The following is a 24026-nucleotide window of genomic DNA, read 5'->3' as shown; positions in this document are numbered from 1 at the left end:
CATCTTGAAAGAAAAATCCCTCCATCATTTTTACAGTATGAATTTTTACATTTATAAATGAAATTACGTTTATAATCTGGTTCTTGCCGGTATAAATAGACTGGTAATTTACCCTTCTATTCTGTTTGATTCATTCACAAACTATAGGCATTTAAAATACATTTGTTATGGCAAAATGCAATAAAAAAAGGCTGTACAGCATACCCCTTTTGCAATCAATCTGTTTGCTGCTTGGCAACAGAAATGGGAGTTTACCAGAGAGCTAGTGTAGTCTTGCCCAGATAAGGTGAGGCAGCTCAGTAGTGCACACTTGTGATAAACACAGTACAGATAACAGGTGAGTGCCTTTTATTCTGTTAACTTGTCTGTTTCTTAGTATAATAGGTTTGCATGTTTTTTTTTTTTTTATTTATCTTATAGTAAAAAATATAGTTTTTAACATTATCATTCTTTTTACCATTCATTACTAGGAAATGAACTTTCTAATAATACAAAATCTAACTTTAATGCCAGTAAACTCCATCATGTCCACCTTCTTCTTCTTCGTCTTCTTATTTATTATTTATTCTGATCACACTGGTGAAAGTATAAGTTTTAAGATGAATAGCGATGCATATAACTGTAACTATAAGAAGGTGTTCAGTTTGGACATATTTTTTGTAATAGGGTAAACTCAAATATGTTTTAAAATATATTCACTGAAAATGTGCTTCGCAAAAGAAGTGGAAATTCCTGTTTCAGATCAGCTTAAAACAAAGGTAAAACATATGGTATGTGGATCAGCACAGTAAATGTACAGTAACTGTACCTGAAATTGAAATGAGGCAAAATGGTGTATCTACACCACTAAATCTAGGACTCATAGCCCTATATACTGTATAAGAGTAATTTATTGTTTATTACTGCAAGGTTTTCTAAACTAAAATGAGGAGTTTATAAATTGGTGGTCCAATTTGTAATAAAAAAACATTACAACCCAAGAAAATCCTTCGAAATATCATGAGTGGCCTTGCAGCATGGACTAGAGCCTCACTCCGACTGGCCGTAGTTACACATCTTGTCTAATAGTGGCAGTTGCTAATGGCATTTCTTCTAAGGACAATTCTACTGCATTCTACAAAAGGATGAACAAGAATCAATTATTAAGACAGAGTCAAGCAAAAATTGATCTGACAAGAGCAATGTTTTTTAATTGCCAGTGAAATCTGCCAAATTGTATACTTTTTAAATCCAGTCTGCTGATCTGTGACCTTTCATAAATAAATATCAGTTTATCATGGGGGGTGGGTTAAAGGCTTAGGCCATTTAGAAATTAAGATAATTAAAATCGAAATATTAAAACTAAAAACATTTTGGATTAATAAATTGCGCTAAAAGTTAAGTTCTATTTCGATATCTTTATGTTTGTTGTGCGTAGGGTTTTGGGCTTATTTTATTATATAAAATAAAAAGGTGTTCAGGGGGCTCCCAAGTGGCACATCCAGTAAAGGCACTCCAGGATGCAGGATGCACCCTGTAGTCTGGACGTCGCCCGGTTCGAGTCCAGGCTATTCCTTTGCCGACTGAAGACGGGAGCTCCCAGGGAGCGGCTTACAATTGGCCAAGCTCCGCCCAGGGGAAGGGAGGGTTAGGTCGGCCAGGGTGTCCTCTGCTTACCACACAATAGCGCCCCCTGTGGTCTGGCCAGGCGCCTGGGGGCTTGCCTGTAAGCTGTCCAGGGCTGCGTTGTCCTCTGACGCTGCATGGTGAGTCTGCAATCTGTAAAGAAGTGGGCAGCTGACGGCACACGCTTTGGAGGACAGCATGTGTTTGCCTTCAACCCTCCTAGTCAGCGCAGGGGTGGTAAGGGTGGGCTGAGCCTAAAAATAATTGGACATTACTAAATTGGGAAGAAAACCATAAAAATAATTGCCAACCACTAAATATAAAAAATGTGTTTAAAATCTGTTGTATCTGAGCTATACTCTCCCTCCAACCAACCATGTAAACTGCCTAGAACACCATAACAGTATAGGTGGTAGCAACAGTAAACCATGACCAATTGTAACACCAATAGTAAAATATGATGGAATTTAGACATCTTTGCTCCTTGAAAAATCAAAGTCCAGTGTAACTTTACATGTCTAATCCAAAGTTAGAATTCTTTGAAAATATGTCTGTGTATTAGTGTACAGTGTTATTTATGCAATACATAATTAGGAATTAATTTTAACAGTAGTGCTTTTATTATATATTAGCTTTCCAGATAAGAAAGCAAATTGGCAGCTGATCCAAAATAGCACCATCATTAACTCTGCCTCATGTTTGCATAGCCTCACCTTTGTTTAAACCTTTGATTCAGAGACACTGGATTAGATGCATTGCTATCTACGCTATTTATTCAGGATGCATATTCCTCAAGATAATTGAATAGCTGTTCAATGTGTGAATTGGTACATCGTTCAAGCACAGTACAGTATTGTGCAGTAATTGGCCTTTTTGGCCACATTGAATTATGAATTAATTAAAAATCCATTAAGAAAAAAACTTTTTTTTTTTTTTTTAGTCTAATTGCAACTACAAGATTTATTAATTGTATTATTTTATGTTTATATGTTTGTTTAATTCAGGTCCAGATGGCAGACTGCAAATCTATTCTTTGGTCAATATTTTGGTTCTTTGTGTTAATTTTCCTTGCCTGGCCGCTCAGTATCTTCTTAGGAGGATTGTATGGATTCCTCTCTCCTCTCACTACATGCGTGGGGCTTGATCAGGTCACTGATATTCTTCTTAAGGGGGCCAATCTTGGCAGAACCTGTGCTCAGTACATACGAGAAGGAAAGTCTCTCTGTTAAAGAAGATGGAATGAACAACGATATTTCAAGGCATCAAAATATATCATGGCCCTACAATTTTCTCTCATTTATTTCCCATGGATCATAGACATGAACTGACTAGACTGTTTCCACACTTCAGTTTAATCATCTTAACTTGTCTTTATATGTTTAATAAGTCCCAGCCTTTTGCAATGGCATTGAACATATTAAAATAAATTTAACTGCATTTGTATCAGATGTTTCTATATTATAAGTTCTATGTTAATTTTTGCAAAGGTAAAAATAAACTTTGCACAAAGCTTTGTTTTTAGCTTAATACATTTTTTAAAAACATTTGGATCTTGCTTTTTATTAAAATAGTCTGTTTCTTTTAATTTTTTTTTGACAGTGTTGATCTTTAACATTAGCTCTGAAATCTGCATATATTCCAGCTAATCAAGTGCAATATTCATCAGACTGCCCTGTGAGACCTAGTTGAAATTATTTCTGGTGGACCCTGCTCAGCACTCAAAGGGATTGCTGCTGAAGAGCCAGGCCAAATCCGTTCTGTTGGGTTCCTTGGCAACAATTTAAACCATCCTGGCTCAGAGGATAGAACATTACATCACAATATAAGGCACACTGAGCAGAGGAGACTGATATACAGATATTGTGGTATGGCCAGGGAGACCACTGAATGCATTGCACAATAACAATATTTAATTAAGTGGTTTCCAAGCTGTGAAAGCATAGATACATTTAGGAGGGAAGCAAATCAAAACAAAACTTTCATAGGATTTTCTTTTTTTGTTTGTTTCTTTCAAGAGAAATTACCCTTCCCCCAAAAATATGCCAAGGCCAAATTAGTTTTAATTTAGTTATGAAATTGGGCCTGCATAGAGGTTACTGAATGTTTTGTGTCAGACTGGCTTTTACTGGTTTGTTTTACTATGGAACTTAAATGCATCAAAGGATGATATTTTGACTTATGGGAAAATACATAGGTAACAATAATGTATGTAATGTATTATTACCCCACACATACTCTGCTTTTTGAATATTTTACTTGTGCATTGATACAATACACAGTTCTCTATCTAGGAACTTATAATCACAATAATAGTTTAGTGGATGGTGACAAAATACAACTGCACACTGGTAAGCTGTACTTCATTCCAGTTGTTTTTCATGAATTAATCCTTTAATGACCTGACAATGGACTCTTGTTGTTCTCTATCAATGAGTTACATCCATATTTTGTCCTGCTTAGATGGATCTTTCTGTTCGGTCACCATTCCAGTTATAGGCAATGACAATACAGCAAAAAGATAGTAGCATTGTATTAATTTAGACCTCTATTTATCCAATGCAATTCCTGCTCAATCTGACACATACATTGCCAGTGATGACACTGTTAATAGTGTTGTGTTAGGGTTCTATTTATATTTATTACAATAACTCATTCCAATATATTATGTAGGCTATATAGCCTTATATAGGTTATATAGCATGGAACATAAATACAAAATATATGCTCTATGTGTTTGTATTTATGGTTGAGCAGCCGATGAAGAAATGTGAAGTAAACCACTGTTGATCACATGGCAACTCCAAACTACAGTACTGTCCACACTAGAGCCACACACCCTATCAAACCACTGCACGGTTTTCAAAGAATATTCATTCTAGACATGACATGCACTAAATCCAGTAACGTACCCTTAACATCAATGTATAGCTATTAGATTAAAAATTACCAGAAATGTCAATTGTCTAAAGCTATTACTGTTTGTCGGTTTTAAACAAGCATAGAGTTTAAAATCAAAGTAGTAAACAAATAGAGGCAGAGGAATTAAAATATGCATGTAAACAAATATGTAAATACTGTGCTACAGTACAGAAAAAATGTTAAATCAACTATTTGTTTTTATGAGCAAACACACACACACACACACATATATATATATATATATATATATATATATATATATATATATATATATATATATATATGTGTGTGTGTGTGTGTGTGTGTGTAGTATTTGTATACTGCAGCCATCACATGTGTCCATACCTTTTATAGTAATCGGGAAGGGTTGGTTTTAAATGAATTTTGATTTTAATAAGAGTAATAAAGGATGATTTGTTTGAAAGGGATTTGGGGACATTTGTAAACGGTTAAAAGCAGCTGTCACTGTCAGCTGCTACACACAACTGCTCTTTCCATTTGGCAAAAATTAGCACTCCATCTACTTCTAAACTGTATGAGACCAGGAAGTGTCACTGGCTAGTACATTTGTTGTGACATAAGTTCGCTAAACAACTTTCTCTGTATTGTACCCTGTAGTTGCAATCGCTCCAGTTCATCAAACAGTTCAGTTACCTGTACTGTACCATAAATATTCATACCCATAGTAATAATAGTCCATTTATAAGATCAGTGAACTGAGAGAGTATTAAAAAGACATATAGATGAAAATGTTTACTGCAATACTGAAGCCAGTTCATTAAACATTTCTTTCTGGGGTGCTCTTCTGTCTCTCCTTGGTGAAATATGGTAGTAAAAGTCGATTTTGTATTAGAAATGTTATTACAAAAATATTTAGTGGACTTCCTAAAGCTTCTTATGATGTAAACCACTTACATATGTATGGCAAGCACAGACAATTACCTTTAAATGTCAAATCATCCCTGTTTACCAGGAATGATTAAAAACTGTTGGGATGAGTCATGTTACAAAAACACACTGCATTTATTTAGAACATACAATTGTTTGGCACTTGTGTACTAAGTGAAAACTTTAAGACTAAGGATATACACTGTTAATAAAGACCTGTGTTCATATACCTGGGCCTCTTTTACACATATCAGTTTATTCCTCTGTATATATTAGGGCATGGCAATTCACATGCTTCTGTTTCAGTTAATGAAAGAAATCTCCTTGTAAGTCAAAGACAGGAGTAGCTACTATGAACATCAACAGATTGGTATTATATATAATGTAAACTGTCATACGTATGGAGAAATATACGTCATTATCACTATCAATCTTATGAGAAAAATACATAAACAAATTGTAACCGTGGTCTTTCTTTTAACTTCTTGGTATTTAGATAGCTAAAATGAAGCTTTAAACAGACACACCCGCAATTATAAAGAAACAAATAAAGGAGTGGTGCTTTTTTATAACTCCAAATAGCAGCTTTTGTTCTGCAAATGTCTTAAAACAATATTTACCACGTTTTAATCATAAGAAATATATGCAAACGTACAATACGTACATTTTTTCATATAATTTCAGCAAACTATGAAGTTCACAATAATAACATAACAAGGCCTAACGAAACAACAGGGGGTTGACAGTGTTTGTACACTGTAACTAAAATAGCCCACCATCTTATTAAACATTTGATACTTGTTCATAAATTAGCATTCAAGGTAGGTACTCATATGTGGAAACTAGGGTTTTGGCAAATAACATGCACATATCTTTATTTTTTAACCCCTTGATTGCATTCTTTTTCCAAAGCCATTCTTTTGAAGCATCATTGTTAGTGTTGTGTACTCCCCTTGCAGTCTGACTAGAGTCTCTTTCCTTACATGGCCAGCAACCCTGGATGACTCCAGCTGGATTCTCCTTCTCCCTTACGCATTCCATGAATGGCCTCACAGCTCCCAATGGCGTGAAGGGTACCAAATAAGGAAAAGGTTGTCTGCTTTTTCCCAGGAGGTTCCAAGTTACCCTGACACTTGTTGGGAGTATAAATGTTTGCTTGTCCTCTTCATTCATTACCCCTGCATTTTCTCAGGAGCCAGCTGTAGGTGCTGATCTGGTGAGTACTGTACACACACTCTGCCTGCCATGTTAACAATTCAAAGCCTGAACACAGGAGGAGCCTCTCATAGTCTATTGGAAAGAAGTCTTGCCCGTTTTAACAGCTCAGCTAAAGAAGATTCTAACTGGAATTGAAAATGCTTCTGCACCCAACGCTACCTAATTGGAATTAAATACTGCCTGAGAAAACTTTTTATCACTTTTGTGACTTTCAATCTTTATCGATAATTCCAATTTTACAGCGTTTTGGGGAATTAGATATGTCAAGTCCCATGAAGATAAATTCAATAATTATAAAACTGCGGAACAACTATGGCAACTTGATAATTATTGTGTATCATTAACACACTTGAAATACAGTGTAAACCTATGTTGATTATTAAAACAAATCAACATGATTTGAAGGTGTAGGCTTTTGAGCTTATGATGTTTGATTTTGTTAAAGAAGGCAATTTGATATTTATTAACCTATATTAAAAATGTATATATAACAGGCTACCCCAATAATTGTAATCACAATGATTACATGTTTAACCATCAATCAGGTAAAGGCAAATACATTGCTGTAAGAATTTGAAAGAGCTCATTATATTTGGGGAAACAAACCTTTGCTCCGGTAAAAAGTTTGAAAGGCTAAAACATAGATTAGCATTTTGAGTTTTCAAACCTGGTGTGATGAATTTTGTATTTATTTTTTCATCTAAAAAGATTACAGTTTTTTGTCCTCTTGTTATATTTATGCTGGGTCTCATTGTGTGTTTATGGTTTTAGATCCTCATCTGACACCATGTGTGACGACGAAGAGACCACTGCCTTAGTGTGCGACAATGGTTCTGGTCTGGTCAAGGCTGGATTCGCTGGAGATGACGCTCCCCGTGCTGTCTTCCCATCAATCGTCGGTCGCCCCCGTCACCAGGTATTGCATTAAGCAAATAGTAAAGGATTATACTAAGCCTAAAGTTTTAAATAGTCCTTTAAAACTTATCACTGTAACAATTTCAGCCACAGTATATAAATCTACTTTATTAAGTGTTAGTTGCAATTGGTTTGGGAAGGTAGACTACTTCTCTTTATTATATTTTTAACACAGTTTAAGTTATTTTTGTTTTATGGGTTTCACATATTAAGGGAAGATGATAATCTCATTCTCCATTCCCTTGTTGTTTAGGGTGTTATGGTCGGTATGGGTCAGAAAGATTCCTATGTAGGTGATGAGGCTCAGAGCAAGAGAGGTATCCTGACTCTGAAGTATCCCATTGAGCATGGCATCATCACCAACTGGGATGACATGGAGAAAATCTGGCACCACACCTTCTACAACGAGCTCCGCGTTGCACCTGAGGAACACCCCACCCTGCTGACAGAAGCCCCCTTGAACCCCAAGGCTAACCGTGAAAAGATGACCCAGATCATGTTTGAGACCTTCAACGTACCTGCCATGTATGTGGCCATCCAAGCTGTCCTGTCCCTGTATGCTTCTGGTCGTACCACAGGTGAGAAAATAATAAGCTCCAGACACATTTATGAATGAAAACTATAATGCTAGAGAAGTACTGATTGGCAATAGATTCCAATATACTACATTATACTCCTGTACCTACTGGTTTATTGTCGATTTTTTTTATTTTTTATATCCTATTTAAATGTTTTTAAAGGCTTCTTTTATTTCTTTTTACTCCTTCAGGTATTGTCCTGGATTCTGGTGATGGTGTAACCCATAACGTTCCCATCTATGAAGGTTATGCTCTGCCCCATGCCATCATGCGTCTGGACCTGGCTGGTAGGGATCTGACAGACTACCTCATGAAGATCCTGACTGAGCGTGGTTACTCCTTCGTGACCACCGGTAAGTGCTGCTTTTCTTCTTTTTTTCGACTACTCTTTTTTTAAATGTTGTTGTTGATGATGTTAATGAATATGTGTATTTTTTTCTGTTATTAACAGCTGAACGTGAAATTGTCCGTGACATCAAGGAGAAGCTTTGCTACGTCGCCCTGGACTTTGAGAATGAAATGGCCACTGCTGCCTCCTCTTCCTCCCTGGAGAAGAGCTACGAGCTTCCCGACGGTCAGGTCATCACCATTGGTAACGAACGTTTCCGCTGCCCCGAGACTCTCTTCCAGCCATCCTTCATTGGTAGGTGTCCTGCATCACCACAAACCTTTAGCGAGTTGGCACAGTAAAGTGAAATAGTTCTATTGAAAACTACAATGAAGGACTGTTTTTACTTTTTATTTTATTTTAAATTGAAGATTGAACACAACGCATATATGTTTTTCATTATTGGCACAGTAAAACAACCACATTATTAAAAAGTACTAAGGACAACGGACAACGCAATTAATGCTTTAGGACAGTACAATGTGTGTTCATTTTATTTTTTGCAGTGTTACTGTTGGATAGCCTAACACAAACACAGCCACAAGCTAAAAGTTTAAAAGCTACAAGTGAAACCGTTCTCTAACTCCCCCTCATGCAGTTGGTAGTGGGCTGTCTGCTTCAGCACCTGTTGATAGTGAAGAAGCAGGGCCACCTGTTGTATTGCAACAGTTGTTGTAAAGTTATAATAAGACTGTTAAAGTTGAGGTTTGAAACAAATGTGTTTCATGTCATGCATTAATGTGCCTCAATCAATTACCCCAGGTATGGAATCTGCTGGTATTCACGAAACAACCTACAACAGCATCATGAAGTGCGACATTGATATCCGTAAGGACCTGTACGCCAACAATGTCCTGTCTGGGGGTACCACCATGTATCCCGGTATCGCTGACCGCATGCAGAAGGAGATCACTGCCCTGGCTCCCAGCACCATGAAGATCAAGGTGAGATATCAACCCAGATAGGACAAAGAAAGAAAAGAAATAGCATCATTCACTCTTAATAATTAAAAATACCATGAATCTTATTAATTGATAATGGCCTATGAATATATCTACTATTTTTAAATGTTAATTATTTTCTGTATTACCTCATTGTGGGTGTTCGGAATGATTTCTTACTATTTTCTTGGCTGTCTTCTACAGATCATCGCTCCTCCTGAGCGTAAGTACTCTGTCTGGATCGGTGGCTCCATCCTGGCTTCCCTGTCTACCTTCCAGCAGATGTGGATCAGCAAGCAGGAGTATGATGAAGCAGGCCCCTCCATTGTTCACCGCAAATGCTTCTAAATGCCCTATTCCTAACTTTCCTCCGCCTGAGGATGCCAAGAATGTACATCTTGGTGTCTATAGGCAACCCTTCATGAACTTCCGTCATTGTACAGTTTGTATACACACATGTGCAATTTATTTGTGGATAAAGTATTTATTGGTTTATAAATAAAGAAGACCCGGGACTTGCAGAAGACCCTTGCCTGTGTGTTTGATTTGTGTGAGGTGTTATGTGTCAGGGTGTTTAAAATGACACAGTACCAGCAATAAATGCATACATAGCAATACAATATTAAATACAGCAGCTCTCTGCTACTAAAAGCTATTGAAGTCAAATGTAATAGAATGCTAAACAGACTGACTGACGCTTCTATTTTGAGAGGGTCGATGACCTTAAAATGATTAAATTGTTTTTTGGTTAAGGGATATGAGTATTTGGGTTTAGGCTTAGAGCTTGACAACTCTATGATGAATATCAAAGTCTCCATTATTGACTGACCTTCGCTGGAGAGCCTTATGTACCTCTGTAATAGTGTGTGTGTGTGTGTGTGTGTGTGTGTGTGTGTGTGTGTGTGTGTGTGTGTGTGTGCGCGTGCGTGTGTGTTTGTGTGTTTTGGGGGGCAAATCATTTATGTTTTTTTTACATAAATATGGTACTTTCAAACTATACTTCTACTGTACATAATAGCTTGGAATTAAATGCTTTAACATATCACTGACTGCAAGTAAAAATGTATTTATTTATTTTTTTAATGTTCATGCTTTTATCTAATACACCTATTTCGATGGATAACAAACCAAGCTGTTCAAATAAAGGGCAATCATTAGGGATCACCAGCAATGTCTAATTGCATTGACACCAACAGTACTGCACAAAACAATCGCTTTGATGCTGAAATAAAGATTATATATTGGAATGACAGTGCTTTACAATACAGCATATGATTTTTAAAATCGACTACAGAATACACTACCAAACCCACTTAATTTCAGTGTCCCGCCACTGTACAACCCTAAATTACAATGTGTTTCCTACACAAGTTATATATATATATATATATATATATATATATATATATATATATATATATATATATATATATATATATATATATATATATATATATATATTATATATATATATTATATTAAATTGCAATAAAACAAATAGCAATTGCAATTAAACAATTAGATTGTGAGGGGTTTCAATTTACATTATGGGTTGATTATTATTAGTTTTGTATAGCATTTTTTTTTCTTACTTTTCTTTTTACAAACGTGTCATATTATGTAGATTGCTTCTAACTGTTAACAGAAGTTGCAGTTGTCTGGCACTTTTCTATTAATTTCAAGTCATGGTATTTTGTCAGATGTCCAATTATGCTAGCTGTTTCTGACTGACAGGTTAGTGCTCGTCCTCCTGTTGGATGAATTACAAGGGGAATTAGTAAGCCATTCGATCCAGCGCAACCCTGTAGGGTTACAATCGTTAGCTTGTAGTGTCGGTCTGGCACCCATAAGAGAAAAAAGACCAATGGTTGTCGGGGGTCAAGCAATAGACTTTTTTTAAATATATAAATACCACTATATTATATATTTATTAGTTGAATCAACTATATGATATGTAAATAAGACAGACTTGGAAGTTAGGCTACACATAGAAGCAACTTAATAATGTTTCAAACTCCCAAGGATTTACATGACTAATTACAAACTGTAATATATAGTTACTTCATACCTGTGTGTGTGTGTTTGTGTGTGTGTGTGTGTGTGTGTGTGTGTGTGTGTGTGTGTGTGTGTGTGTGTGTGTGTGTGTGTGAGTGCATGCGTGCGTGCATTCTTATTATTTCTAATAAAATGAAAACAGTAATATATCATCAATGGTACGCGAGACATTGCTTTCGTAGAAGGTTATTAAAAGATTTGGGGGTAGGCTATTATTGTCAAATTCGGGATGTTACTTGTTCTGCATCAAATGTAAGCAACCTTCTGCTAATGTTTATTATCTTTGTCCTTAGTAGATAAACATGCCCAGTTTTGTTTAATCCAGTATTGTCTTACAGTAAATGCAATGGCAGTTTAATTAATTAAGCTGAACGATGATGACACAGTCAACTGTTTATTTAAACTGCTCAGATGCTGGATGTGCATTTTGATTTTGGAAACATAGTTACAAATGTTTCCGGTTAAACAGAACATACTTAAACGGGCCTTAAACGTTTGTTTTTGTTTGTTTAACTAAAAGGTATTATAGCAAGTAACATTTTTAAAGGCAATGTGACGAAACCTAATTAAAATGACAGTAAAATTAACAAACAAAAAGACACTTACTTTTAGATCATTACGTTAATTACATACCATTGCTAACCAGGACTGACGGCACAAATAGAGTAATTGTTGTATTAGATGCTGGAGGGTAGAATAATAACATATCTGTGTGATACTCACATTATCATAATTAAAAAATAAATAAAAAAACCACCATGACCGGCTTTTAGGACACATAACACACGCAAACCTATTACCTGCCCCCCTAGCTTAATCACCTTCATAGAAACCGACGTGATTCTGTCTACCTCAATAATTTTATAGCCTACATTGTAAACGAGACACCCTCGGTGCACTGAGATTACCACCAATCATTTTATTACAGATTAATCTGGTACCAGTATATTCGGGGAATCATGAAAATAATAAATCGTGATGTTGGCTGCGCTCCACCAACCTGCCTGTCTGTGACGCAGGAGGAGACTACTTAAAGGCAGATTAGAGCTGGCAATACATAAAATCCAACCTCCCTCCATCAGACGCAGAGCAACCCCTCACCTTGATCTGAAGATCGAAAAATAGGAGGGCTTACACTAATCAGCACTTGAGACTCGAAGACAGCTAAAGTATTGTTTCTTTGAACACGCTTTAAACAGAGACATTAACGGCAGCAGCAGCGTTTAATCAATGTTTTTATAAACCAAAATCGGCATCTCTGGAAAATAAACTAAGTAGCATTCAAAGCAATTCGTAAAGAGCGCTGGGCTCTCCTCTCCGGATGAACAGAAATGGGGGAATGGACCATCCTAGAGAGGCTCTTGGAGGCTGCTGTCCAACAGCACTCCACTATGATAGGAAGGTAAGCATACATGGTAGGCTATTTTTATCTACGGGTATTAATATAGTCATACATTCATTGAATCAGTGTGGACAATGCATGCAATGTTAAAATGAAAGCCGTTTTGCTAATTTCTGTCATCAAACCGTACCTTACGTACACATTTCAGTCCCTCTAACACCATAACTGTGTCTTAAATAACAATGATAAAAAAAAATGGTTTAAATGTTTAAAGTATTTTTTAAATAATAATTTAAAATGCTTTTGTTCATCTCACAAGCGGTGCTTACGGGACGGCGAAATTCAGCAGTGGACAGCTCCTAGGTTGACTTAAAAGCTTTCTACTCAATAATGTTGTACGACTAACTAGCAATTGTGTGGGTAATTAGCAAGCGCTTAGATACTATTATCAATCAATAAATAAATAAATAAATAATGTGTATTTATGTTTTTGTCTGTTTGTTTGTAGGATCCTGTTAACAGTGGTGGTAATATTCCGGATCCTAATTGTAGCTATAGTTGGAGAGACAGTCTATGACGATGAACAAACCATGTTTGTTTGCAACACTCTTCAACCGGGTTGTAACCAAGCATGCTATGATAAAGCATTTCCAATATCCCACATAAGATATTGGGTATTTCAGATCATTTTGGTATGCACCCCAAGCCTTTGCTTTATCACTTATTCCGTGCACCAGTCTGCAAAACAAAAGGAACGAAGATACTCCACTGTGTTTCTTACCTTGGACAGGGAACAGGATTCGATGAAAGACAGTAAGAAGATTAAAAACACGATAGTAAACGGAGTACTTCAGAACACAGAGAACTCCACCAAAGAAGCAGAACCCGATTGCTTGGAAGTCAAAGAAATCCCCAATTTCGCCATCAGAACTACAAAATCTAAAATGAAGCGACAGGAAGGTATCTCGAGATTTTATATTATCCAAGTAGTTTTCAGAAACGCTTTGGAGATTGGATTCTTGGTTGGTCAATATTTCCTCTACGGATTCAATGTCCCCTCAGTGTATGAGTGTGACCGATACCCTTGTATAAAAGATGTAGAGTGCTATGTCTCCAGACCCACAGAGAAGACCGTGTTTTTGGTTTTTATGTTTGCAGTCAGTGGACTCTGTGTTGTTCTCAATTTAGCAGAACTGAACCACTTGGGATGGAGAAAGATCAAAGTGGCAGTCAGAGGTGTTCAGGCCAGAAGAAAGTCAATTTATGAAATTAGAAACAAAGACCTGCCCAGAACGAGTGTGCCTAATTTTGGCAGAACTCAATCAAGCGACTCTGCATACGTGTAGCACTTTTGGAAAACAAACTACGCGAATGACAATGTATGAAATCAACCATTTGTACAATGAAGATAACAGTATGTACTTTTAAATCTGCCCTTAACCTTTAAAGAATTGGACGAAGGTTTTTTTTGTTTGTTTGTTTGTTTTTTGTCAGTTGCTGACTGCAAAAAACAAATGCATGTTAACATTTTGCAATGGTGCAACTTTTTAATACAATTTTTACTTAAATCGCAATGTAGAAAGCATATCATGTTTTCACAAATGTAATCTTTTTATACAGGGAGCATTTATAGAGTACATTGCACCAAGTACTGTGGGCAACATCTGGAGACAACACGTACCTTGACATGTGCACTGAATCGAAGAGTTTAATCTCAACGGCACGATTACAAATACCTGGGACTGATTCATACATAGGGTTTTGATTTTTTTTTTTTTTTTCTGATTATAGCTAGGCTATATAAAATACTGTAGCGCTCTAATGTCCGTTTGTTGCCTGTCTTCGCACCATCGACCTTAATGTATGTACAATAATCATTCCATTGCTAGATTAACTGAAAAACAATGTCAGCTGGATTTGTTGCAAACGCTAAAGCCTGTGATTTCTTTAATTTACTATATAAACCAAAGCGTCCATTGCTTCCATCTGTGAATAAGCATTGTCTTGCTTTTTTGTATTCCAGTGCCCTGCTTGTACATAAATATACGTATATAAAGATAAAACTATTATATTATTATTCATCTAAAAAAAAAATAAAAAAAAAATAAAGATAAAATATATGCTCTGCTTTGATTATGTTAAATGCTTTCCTTTTTTTTTTTCCTTTACATTTTATTGATTATAATTTAAATGGATATGGCACATTAAGTACTCTTTTTGCAAAAGAAAACAAAACAAAAAAAACATAAGAAAAGAAAGCTCTAGTCTTTTTTATACACTGTATATTTTTTATTTATTTTCACTAGATACATTCTAATCTGTACATCCATTTATCTTGAACTGCACGTTATATTGAACACATGTTTTGTTCCAGTATTGATGGTTACATGAGGTATGGCATGCTACTGTATATTGAAGTTCAAATAACTGACATAATTTACATCTGTTTTGTGCCATCACAATCAAAACAATGTTGATGCTCACCTCAGTCACTGAAAGCTTGGCAAATTAAATATATTAATTGCAACGATGTGATTTGAAGTTTGTATTGTTATTATTATTATTATTATTATTATTATTATTATTATTATTATTATTATTATTATTATTTAAAGGGCTTGATAGGGTGCACATCAGTAATTTTAGCACTTGGACATTCTTGTCATACAGAATTTGTGGTGAATTTGAGGCAACAAATCGGGCCAAAGTTCATTTTCATTACCTTTCAGTGGTCTACCTGTATTAAACACAGCTCTTTGTTTTTGAGGTAGTTACCATCAGGCAGTGTGCAACAAAAGCTGAGATTAGTCATCTATCTAATTTTACCTATGGAATAGCTTTGTTCTCATCAAAACCATTCACACAATAGTGTTGGTAAATGGCTGCTTACTTCTGGGTGAGAGACTATGAATTGTATGGGCATTCGGGTGCATTAGTTACCAGCCCTGGTGTCAATCACTATGCACACACACATGTATTACTATATAAGGATGGGCCATCATATAGTGGTCCAGTTGTTTGAATTTCTCTGTTGTTAAATATTCATTCAGGAAATTTAATCATTATAAAATTATTTCATTAGTGAATTAGATTTTTTTTTTTTTTTGATAGTTACATTTGTTTTACCAGAATTGCTATTTACAAATACTTGGATATCATATAATTTTACTTGGGTACATGCTGTAATGCTATATTTAAATGGAAAGAACATGGTGGTATGTATGAATAACAACTTACATTTTTTATCTAAGTGTTAGCTGGTTTATTAAATATTATATTTGACCATTATTACTCTTCACTTCATGTTTTTATATTGTTCTACAGTATCACATTAGCTCCATATATTGATTCGTTGTTGTGGGAAGCAGGGATGAATTTATTAAAAAAAAAATATTGTACCAGAAATGCCACAGCACTAAATATATATATATTACAAGGTACAAAAATCTAGGTACCATACAAATAGGTATATAAGAAACATGCACTCAAAACACACATTTTAGGGATCCCCGGGTGGCTCACCTGGAAAAAACGCAGCCACAAGGTGAGTCATACAACGTAGGTTCATGTTCATTCTGTGTGAAGTAGACTGGTCTTCATTGGGGTAAGGGAGGCAAAACTTTCAGAGACTGTTTCTCCTCATACAGTGAACCCTTCTGGCCAGACACCCAGTGAGCTCAATAGCGGACACTTGCAGGGATGGCCCTTATCCTCCAGAGGTTGGTAGCTCTCTGACATTTGATCTCAAGTTCCTGGGTGAAAAAGGAAGTTGGCCTGGTTGTGAGATCGGAGGATGCCCATTGATCCTTCAGATCTCCTGAGCCACGTGGGGAATTGTTGCTGTGAGGGGGAAAGCAATTCAGCATTCCAAATTGGGAAAAAATTAGGGGTAAAATAATAATTGGACAGATAAACAAATAAATAAACACATTTAAATTCACAATAGTTTTTGGAATCTATTTCAGTCTGAAAAATGTATCCATTCTGTAAAGAATAACCCTAACTTCAAAAACAAGCTAAAACTTAAAAGAAACTAATTTAGCCAAAACATATGTCTGCTTGTTTTTTTTTATGAGCTTTTCTGTAAGAAATCTTTATTTTTTTTCTACAAAGTCTTAAAAAAATAAAATAATAATATTTACTTTAATTAAGTTTAAATAACTAGAATGTGCATTTCTACCTTACAAACATTTTATTAACAAAAGGATATATACCAAGAATAGCTTATAGTCTAGTATAAGACAAGCCCAGGTCCACTTGGAATCAAAAGATAAGACATTTATTACAGTCAGAAATGATTTATTAAGATTGATTTATTAAGATTCTATTTTTGGACTTCAAGGTACTAAGTTTGAGATTGTAGTTTCAAATTGTGATATTGTATATGACATACATTATTAAAACTCTTTACACAAACTTGTCATAACAGCAGGATTTATTTTAAAAAGGGAAAACATGTCCAACTAACCAAACCAGAAATACAAAACTCAGATATTTAACTTATCCTTTGATCACAAAAATGATAATAATTTTGAATATAATTTCAGAAGTGTTTCATAGTTTTAATATTTACTCAAAAACTATATTAAATATATATATATATATATATATATATATATATATATATATATATATATATATATATATATATATAGTTTATATACAGCCATTTTTCTGTTTCTCAGATACACACTATGATAGGATATAGGGCTGTTTATAGATTTGAGCGTGATCACCTTTTTATAGTCAAGAAAAGCCTATGAGCCTCCAACCCTTGTTGGAGCTATTTGGGCATTCATTTCAGCTAGCAGCGATTACACTACCATTAAAAATGCATGTTTTTTAGCTGTACATACCATGGGGCAGTGGGCGCATAGAAGGTAATTTCACATGCACGTAACTGTGTACATTGTCATGAAACTTTTAATCACAAAGCACTGACTATGATCAGTTACAGTGCTGACAACTGTACTAAACAAAACAGCAACAACAAACACCAGTAGCAGCTCAGCATGGTTCAAAGCAATGTTTCCTAGTTAGTTACCAACAAGAGCCTTTTGTAAAATCAGTGTGAGACTAATAGAAAGAGAGTGATACCAATTTGATTATTAGTCTCTCCTTCCACACCTGTGCAAGTTTCCCTGTAATAAAAATAAATACATATCACATTCTAGTCCATCACAACCCAGTTGTTAGCAGGGAAATTCACACAGGTGTAGAATGTGAGGCTAATCAAATCAGTCTCTCTTGTACCTTTAGTCTCACACTGATGATGCAAAAAGCCCTTGTGGCTAAATTCAGTTTTCCTCTCCCATTTTCCCCTTCCATTTCCCCCACAATCTTAGAAAAGAGAACCATTAGAGAAGATGTGGTTCAGTATTGTTATGTTGTGAGAAATATGGAATTCTTAAGAGGCTCAATACAGTTTGATATTGCTGGCTATTGTTGGCTTCAGTTACAGCTGCAAATATTTTATTTGATTTATGTACTGGAGGGAATGCATATCACCTTACACTTTTTTTTTTTTTTTAAATCAAATTGGTATTTGAACAACATTTAAAATAGTCTGCTTGTTACAGTCTTATAAGATACTAAATATCCAGGTGGTTCTGTGAGCGAGGATATGCACCCTATATATACTCTCAGTGGGAGGGAACACTCACCAAGACCCAATAGCATGTCTGTTTGTACAGCTTTTATGATAGATCCTTGACCTGTGATGTACAGTATAGTATGATCAAATAAAACAATGCTTCTTATTCACTTTTCTTATTTTTTATTTATTTAATATATAACAGAATGGAACAACAGAAACCATATTTTGATTGTTAAACATTGTAAAATACAAAAAAAGTGAGATGATGCAATATTCAGTGCCATCGGTGTAGTTAAGAAACTATTAAGTGAAGAAAAGGTAAAACATGACTACAAATGTCAAGAAAGCAAAATCTAGCAACAAAACTATAGTCAAGAGAACGAACATGTTTTCAGGTCCCAACTAAATAAAACATACATTAATAGTGTTAGAAAAACCTTTTTGGACTAGACAGAGCAGTTCTTTGAAGTGAATATCACAAGGAATAAGCCAACAAGTTTGTTTAAGCTAAAGTTAAATACAGTTTACATTTTTTCAAGTAAAAAAAAAAGTTGTGCCAAAGTTCTCTTAACTGTACGAAGACATAGCTAGTTTATATGTATAGTTCTATCTATGATATTGACTGGTGGTATGGGACTGTTCATGCCTTTCAATACAATGGTTGCTGTTGCAGGCACAGGTGGCTGACAATGTAACATTGCTTTTATAAAGGGGATATCAATGAAATATAGCCCAATAACTGTTTCTGTTTGGTTGTTTTGTTGTTTATAACAATTTTTTATTATGATTATTATGGTTATTATGAGACACACTTCAATTATTTTCATGCTAATCATCTTGTATTATTGTTCTATATTTTAAACAGATTTTTTTTCATATGTTAAAACAATATTTGAAAAAGGAAATGATTTGGAAAGCATTTTAGGCTTGACCTCTTTTGATTATTCTTGGTATTCTGTAGGCTTATGGCCATGGGGAAACCCAACAAAGTAACCAGTGGCATATTAAAAATGTGTGTGCATATTAAACACAGGTTTGAAGATTTTTGAACAGTAGCTAATTAATTGTGTCCTTATTTCTATACTTGATGGATAGTGCTATGCATTCTGAAATGCATTATAGTTTTTTTCTAGGTTAGCCTAAAATTATACAATGCACATTCAACATACAGTCAGTGTGATGTATTAGCACATAGTTATGTGTGTAGCTGGATTGCATGCAGAAGAAGAATATTAAAAGTACTGTTTTTAATTACTTTAAATCATGCTAACCTATAATCTCCCTATTAATCCCCAGTGACTAATCCTTCTGCAGTTTCAATGTTACACTGCTTAATGCATCACTCTCATCTGTGCCATTTACTCACCACATTTGGTTAAACCTTTTATTTTGTATACCTTTAACTGTATTTAATATTTAATGTGCACTGCATTTTTTTTAAAGTATTACTGTATAGTGCATACTATAAAGCAAGTTGTTTAAATGTACAAACTTTGTTTTGGTATGTAATACTATTGATCCTGTTAGCTTTCTGAGATTAATGAGATGTTTAAGTATTCCTATAATGCTTACGATTGCACAACTCATTTTCTATCAGATCCATTTAATCACATATATTTTTAATACATCTGTAACATGGTTTAGTGAGGTACATTTAGTGCAATACATAAGTGTATGCTTTGTCATAATAGTGCAGAAGCAGCTTTAATGTAACATCACCCATAAGTTCCTTTCCTCTGGTAAGGTGTTGCTGTAGAGGAATATTACTGATACTCATGTCAACAGTTAAACCAGTAAGCTTGAATATGACAAGTACGGTAAATTACACTTTGAGAAAGAGAATATAATATCACAAGGTTTTGTAGCAGCTCCATTTTTGGTTGTTTTTCAAGACAACCTATTGGTACAGGAGATTCTTGCGCAACACGGCATCATAGAAGCTAACAAGATTACTTACTAGGTTACTTATTATTTACCATGTGCTGACAATGTACCCCTGTACAGCCTGTAGAGAAGTTAAATAGGAGACAAGGACTGTCTGTGCTAACAAAAACAAATTACTGCCAGTTGTGTGGGTTAATGCACTCATTTATGAACTGAAAGTGACATGAAAGAAAAGAACACACACAATACCAGGTGTCATGTTTTTTTTTTTGAGGAAAACCTTCATAATAGCAGGAAAAAATTGTCATAATTGACATAAAGGCATCTTGAGTTTCCAGATTAGATTTCAAGGCAATTAAATATTACACAGTGGTATGTGAAAATGCTTTAAAAACAATGCCAACATGTTTACATCGAATTATAATTTGTGATTATTAAATGTATCGATAGTTATAGCTTTTGTTACATTTCAGCTAATCTTGCAGCTACAAATGTTATAAACCAGCTTCATAAGAATACTATGTTTTGAGTTTGCTACTGCAAAAAAATATCTTTGAACACAGGGCATTATGGTAAGCATAGCAAGAACCATTACTGGTTGCTGTGATGATGGAAAACTTCCACATACACCTCAACGGGCCTTGTTTCTTGTTCCATTGTGGAGTTTAACAGTTTAAAAAGTTCCAGACACAAATCTTTAGTGTTTTATAGTCAATGAGACACATACTGGAACAATCCCCCAGGACTCACTTATAAACTTGGGTTTTGTCTTACATTATTTAGTGGATCAATTACTAGACTACCAAAAGGCATGCATCTGATTTGACACCTACTGCATTATAAATATATAAATATATATAAATATATATAATAATGTACTCAACATTGTTCATACCATTTAACTGGCACAACCCTCTGCCAGTAACTGTTGCTGAACTACAGGCATGGCATGTGTTTGACCTTGCGTAATGTACTTGAAACAAATTTAGTACTTCAGTTATTTTGGTTAGACCTTAACATTGGAGAGGCTCCTTCAGTGACCAAGCCCTTAGATTGTAATGTCATCCCTATATTCTTTTCCATGATGAAGTAGACATTTGTATGCCATTTAATGGTCAGGCGACTCTTTTTGTGTGTACACTGCTGAAATATTTGAATTAACAAGTGTAGTTCAGCTATCCCAGTGTAAACAACCGACAACGGTAAACAGTGTAAACAAGTGCAAACCGCACAACTGACATTTCTTAAGCAAATTAGTTTATTTGACTGAGTTACAGTTCAAGGACAAAAGCTTTTTGCCATGTAAATCAGTCTCTGTATTGTTTGTTTCCTACCCCAATCTCTAGTCTGGAACAAGTGTGAGGACCTGTTTAGGGCAAGCAGGCTTTTGATAAGTTTACGTTTACCCATCCATGTTATCATGCGTGAGTTCTGATTGGGCTCCACAGGAATAACATTTAGCGTGAAGAAGGTTTCTGTAGATGACTGCCTGTGAAAGCCATATGTTGCTTCCTGAAAATACATAGCCCAGCTTGTCAGAAAAAGCCCAGTTCTAAATCAGATACACGGCATATGAAAATAATTATTATATCAATCAATATAGCGCCTTTCATAGTGGACCACCATCACAAAATGCTTTACAAAATGCTATAACAACAAGAAAATCCATAATACTTTAATAAGTGATATACAGGTAAAACAATACATAATACAGTAAATACAGTGGAATTACACTAAACTTACAGCATAACATTGTACACTGATCATTAAAAAAATATGTTTTAAAACCTTCCTAATACCAGTATTACACACATATTATTTGTTTCATGAATTCCCGTTGATGTATTTTTAACTTTCAAAAGCTTTTGCATTGCACACACATCCTTAAACATCAAGTTAGACATCATGTTTCTGGATAAAGCTGAGATTAAAAGTTGATTTATTATTAGGATGCAAATCATTTTGCTAACTCTTTCTCACATGCATTACAAACTCATACCTGGAACATATCCAGGATTAAACGGCTATGTTAACAATAGCAAATTACTGCCAGTCTTTTGGGTTAGTGCACAGTAGCGATTGAGGCTGTATGTAAACACTAGGCAGAAGATGATGCTTGTGTAGTCACATGAATAAATCTGGAGCACGCAATTTTACATGTTACAGTGGGAGTTAATTTTCTTATCTGAGATCATGCAAGTAATGTGTAATATGAAAAACATAACTAAAAACACCCTGGAGGTAATGCAAACTCCTATTGTAAATAAAAGTCCCTGGTAGTTTTCTATCTATCTACTTTTGTCATTATGTGGCTCATTGAAATGAGAAGCAGCCTCATGTATAAGAGGGTATTTGCTAAACCCACAAGCATGACTAGCCTTTTGCTTTTGCTTATTTTTGTGGATGGAGTGACGCATTCATAAATTCTTCAAATGCTAACCACAACCCTAAAATCCTTTGATGTTACATTGCATGACCCCTTTGAGCTGCACCTAACTAACATTTACTCTATTTGACACCCTCCCATAAAGGTGCGCAGGTCTACTGACTCTCTTGTCTCTTGCAATTCCTTATTTACCCACTGTTGATTTAAACCTATCGATACCATGTCTTACAATAATCACAGCATGGACATGCCAGTGAAATGTTTTCATTAGCCACCTCCTGTTCTTACATTCTGCACATCATCTTATCACATCACTGGTTCTTAACAATGTTTGGGATCTATGGTATGAAGGGCACTTTAACACTGGTCTAGATTCACTCTTAGCTGACAGTCCCTTTTGAAAGCAGGATCACCCAGACTCTTTGCTTACTCATACATTTCTCACTGCTCATTGTCTCCTTCATAAACCACTCCAAATATGTAATCCCCAACTTTTTGAAATATGGTATAATATTGTAAGTTAATAATCACCTCCAAGAGAAATTCCATACTGAAGGACAAACATTGTTTCGGTAAATTAATTAAAAAAAAAAAAAAACACAGCACAGTAAGCACATGGCCTGTCATGTTTTAGGTGTATATAAAACTTAGAGCAGCTAGATGTTAGTTAGTTGGTTGTCACACTGTAACATGTCTGAGGGCAGATACAAGTAAACACCATACATTTTAAAACCTTCAAATTTTTTGTAAATCGATTTGTGCACTATAATATATATATATATATATATATATATATATATATATATATATATATATATATATATAAATTAAAAATTTACATATACAAGGCTTATGCAATATAGAAGCAAGAAAATTAATGCAGCAGTGAGGGTTAACACCAAATCAATTGGAAACACATTTTACAAACCGATGGAGTTTCGAGTTTATTTTAAGTGACTAAGTGCAGTATACCCCCCTAGTGAAATAAGCAACATCAACAACAACAACAAAGTATTAAAAGGACAGAACTGAAGTGCAGAAAGCCATCTTAGTACACTTCAGTTTGTTTCTCCTTAGATAACATTACTATAACTAAATACTGGAAGAGGTACAACCAGATTGCTTAGAATTCATAGAAACTTGAGTATACGCAAAACTAAAAGGAAACAGGGTAATATTTTCCAAGCATTATTAGTCAAAATATGTAGTGGTTTTTTTTATAAAGCGGTTGCAAATTACACTGTTAGTGTTAGAAATGTGCAGAAACTTGTTATTTTATGGAGTTGCCTTTAAGAATTACTTATCAACAGG

General features: G+C 35.0%; 2 protein-coding genes and 1 long non-coding RNA gene across 3 annotated transcripts; all 3 read left to right on the top strand.

The window, feature by feature from the left end:
• The first annotated feature begins 166 nt into the window (after positions 1-166).
• LOC121324249 lies at positions 167-3042 on the top strand. Its single transcript, XR_005951228.1, has 2 exons — positions 167-337; positions 2610-3042. It is a non-coding gene; the product is annotated as an uncharacterized LOC121324249 (long non-coding RNA).
• Positions 3043-6523: 3481 nt separating this feature from the next.
• LOC121324248 (actin, alpha cardiac muscle 1) lies at positions 6524-9976 on the top strand. The gene is made up of 7 exons (XM_041265922.1): positions 6524-6628; positions 7402-7546; positions 7799-8123; positions 8315-8476; positions 8575-8766; positions 9274-9455; positions 9657-9976. Exons 2-7 carry the CDS (start codon positions 7418-7420, stop codon positions 9798-9800), a joined length of 1134 nt encoding a protein of 377 aa, XP_041121856.1. The 5' UTR covers positions 6524-6628; positions 7402-7417; the 3' UTR covers positions 9801-9976.
• Positions 9977-12586: 2610 nt separating this feature from the next.
• LOC121324658 (gap junction delta-2 protein) lies at positions 12587-14965 on the top strand. The gene is made up of 2 exons (XM_041266763.1): positions 12587-12909; positions 13358-14965. Exons 1-2 carry the CDS (start codon positions 12839-12841, stop codon positions 14193-14195), a joined length of 909 nt encoding a protein of 302 aa, XP_041122697.1. The 5' UTR covers positions 12587-12838; the 3' UTR covers positions 14196-14965.
• Positions 14966-24026: the final 9061 nt, after the last annotated feature.

The sequence above is a fragment of the Polyodon spathula genome, chromosome 12 (genome assembly GCF_017654505.1).
Source record: "Polyodon spathula isolate WHYD16114869_AA chromosome 12, ASM1765450v1, whole genome shotgun sequence".
In the NCBI taxonomy this organism is placed as follows: Eukaryota; Metazoa; Chordata; class Actinopteri; order Acipenseriformes; family Polyodontidae; genus Polyodon; species Polyodon spathula.
The sequence above is the reverse complement of the archived record's forward strand: the minus strand, read 5'-3'. Positions and strand labels throughout refer to the sequence as shown.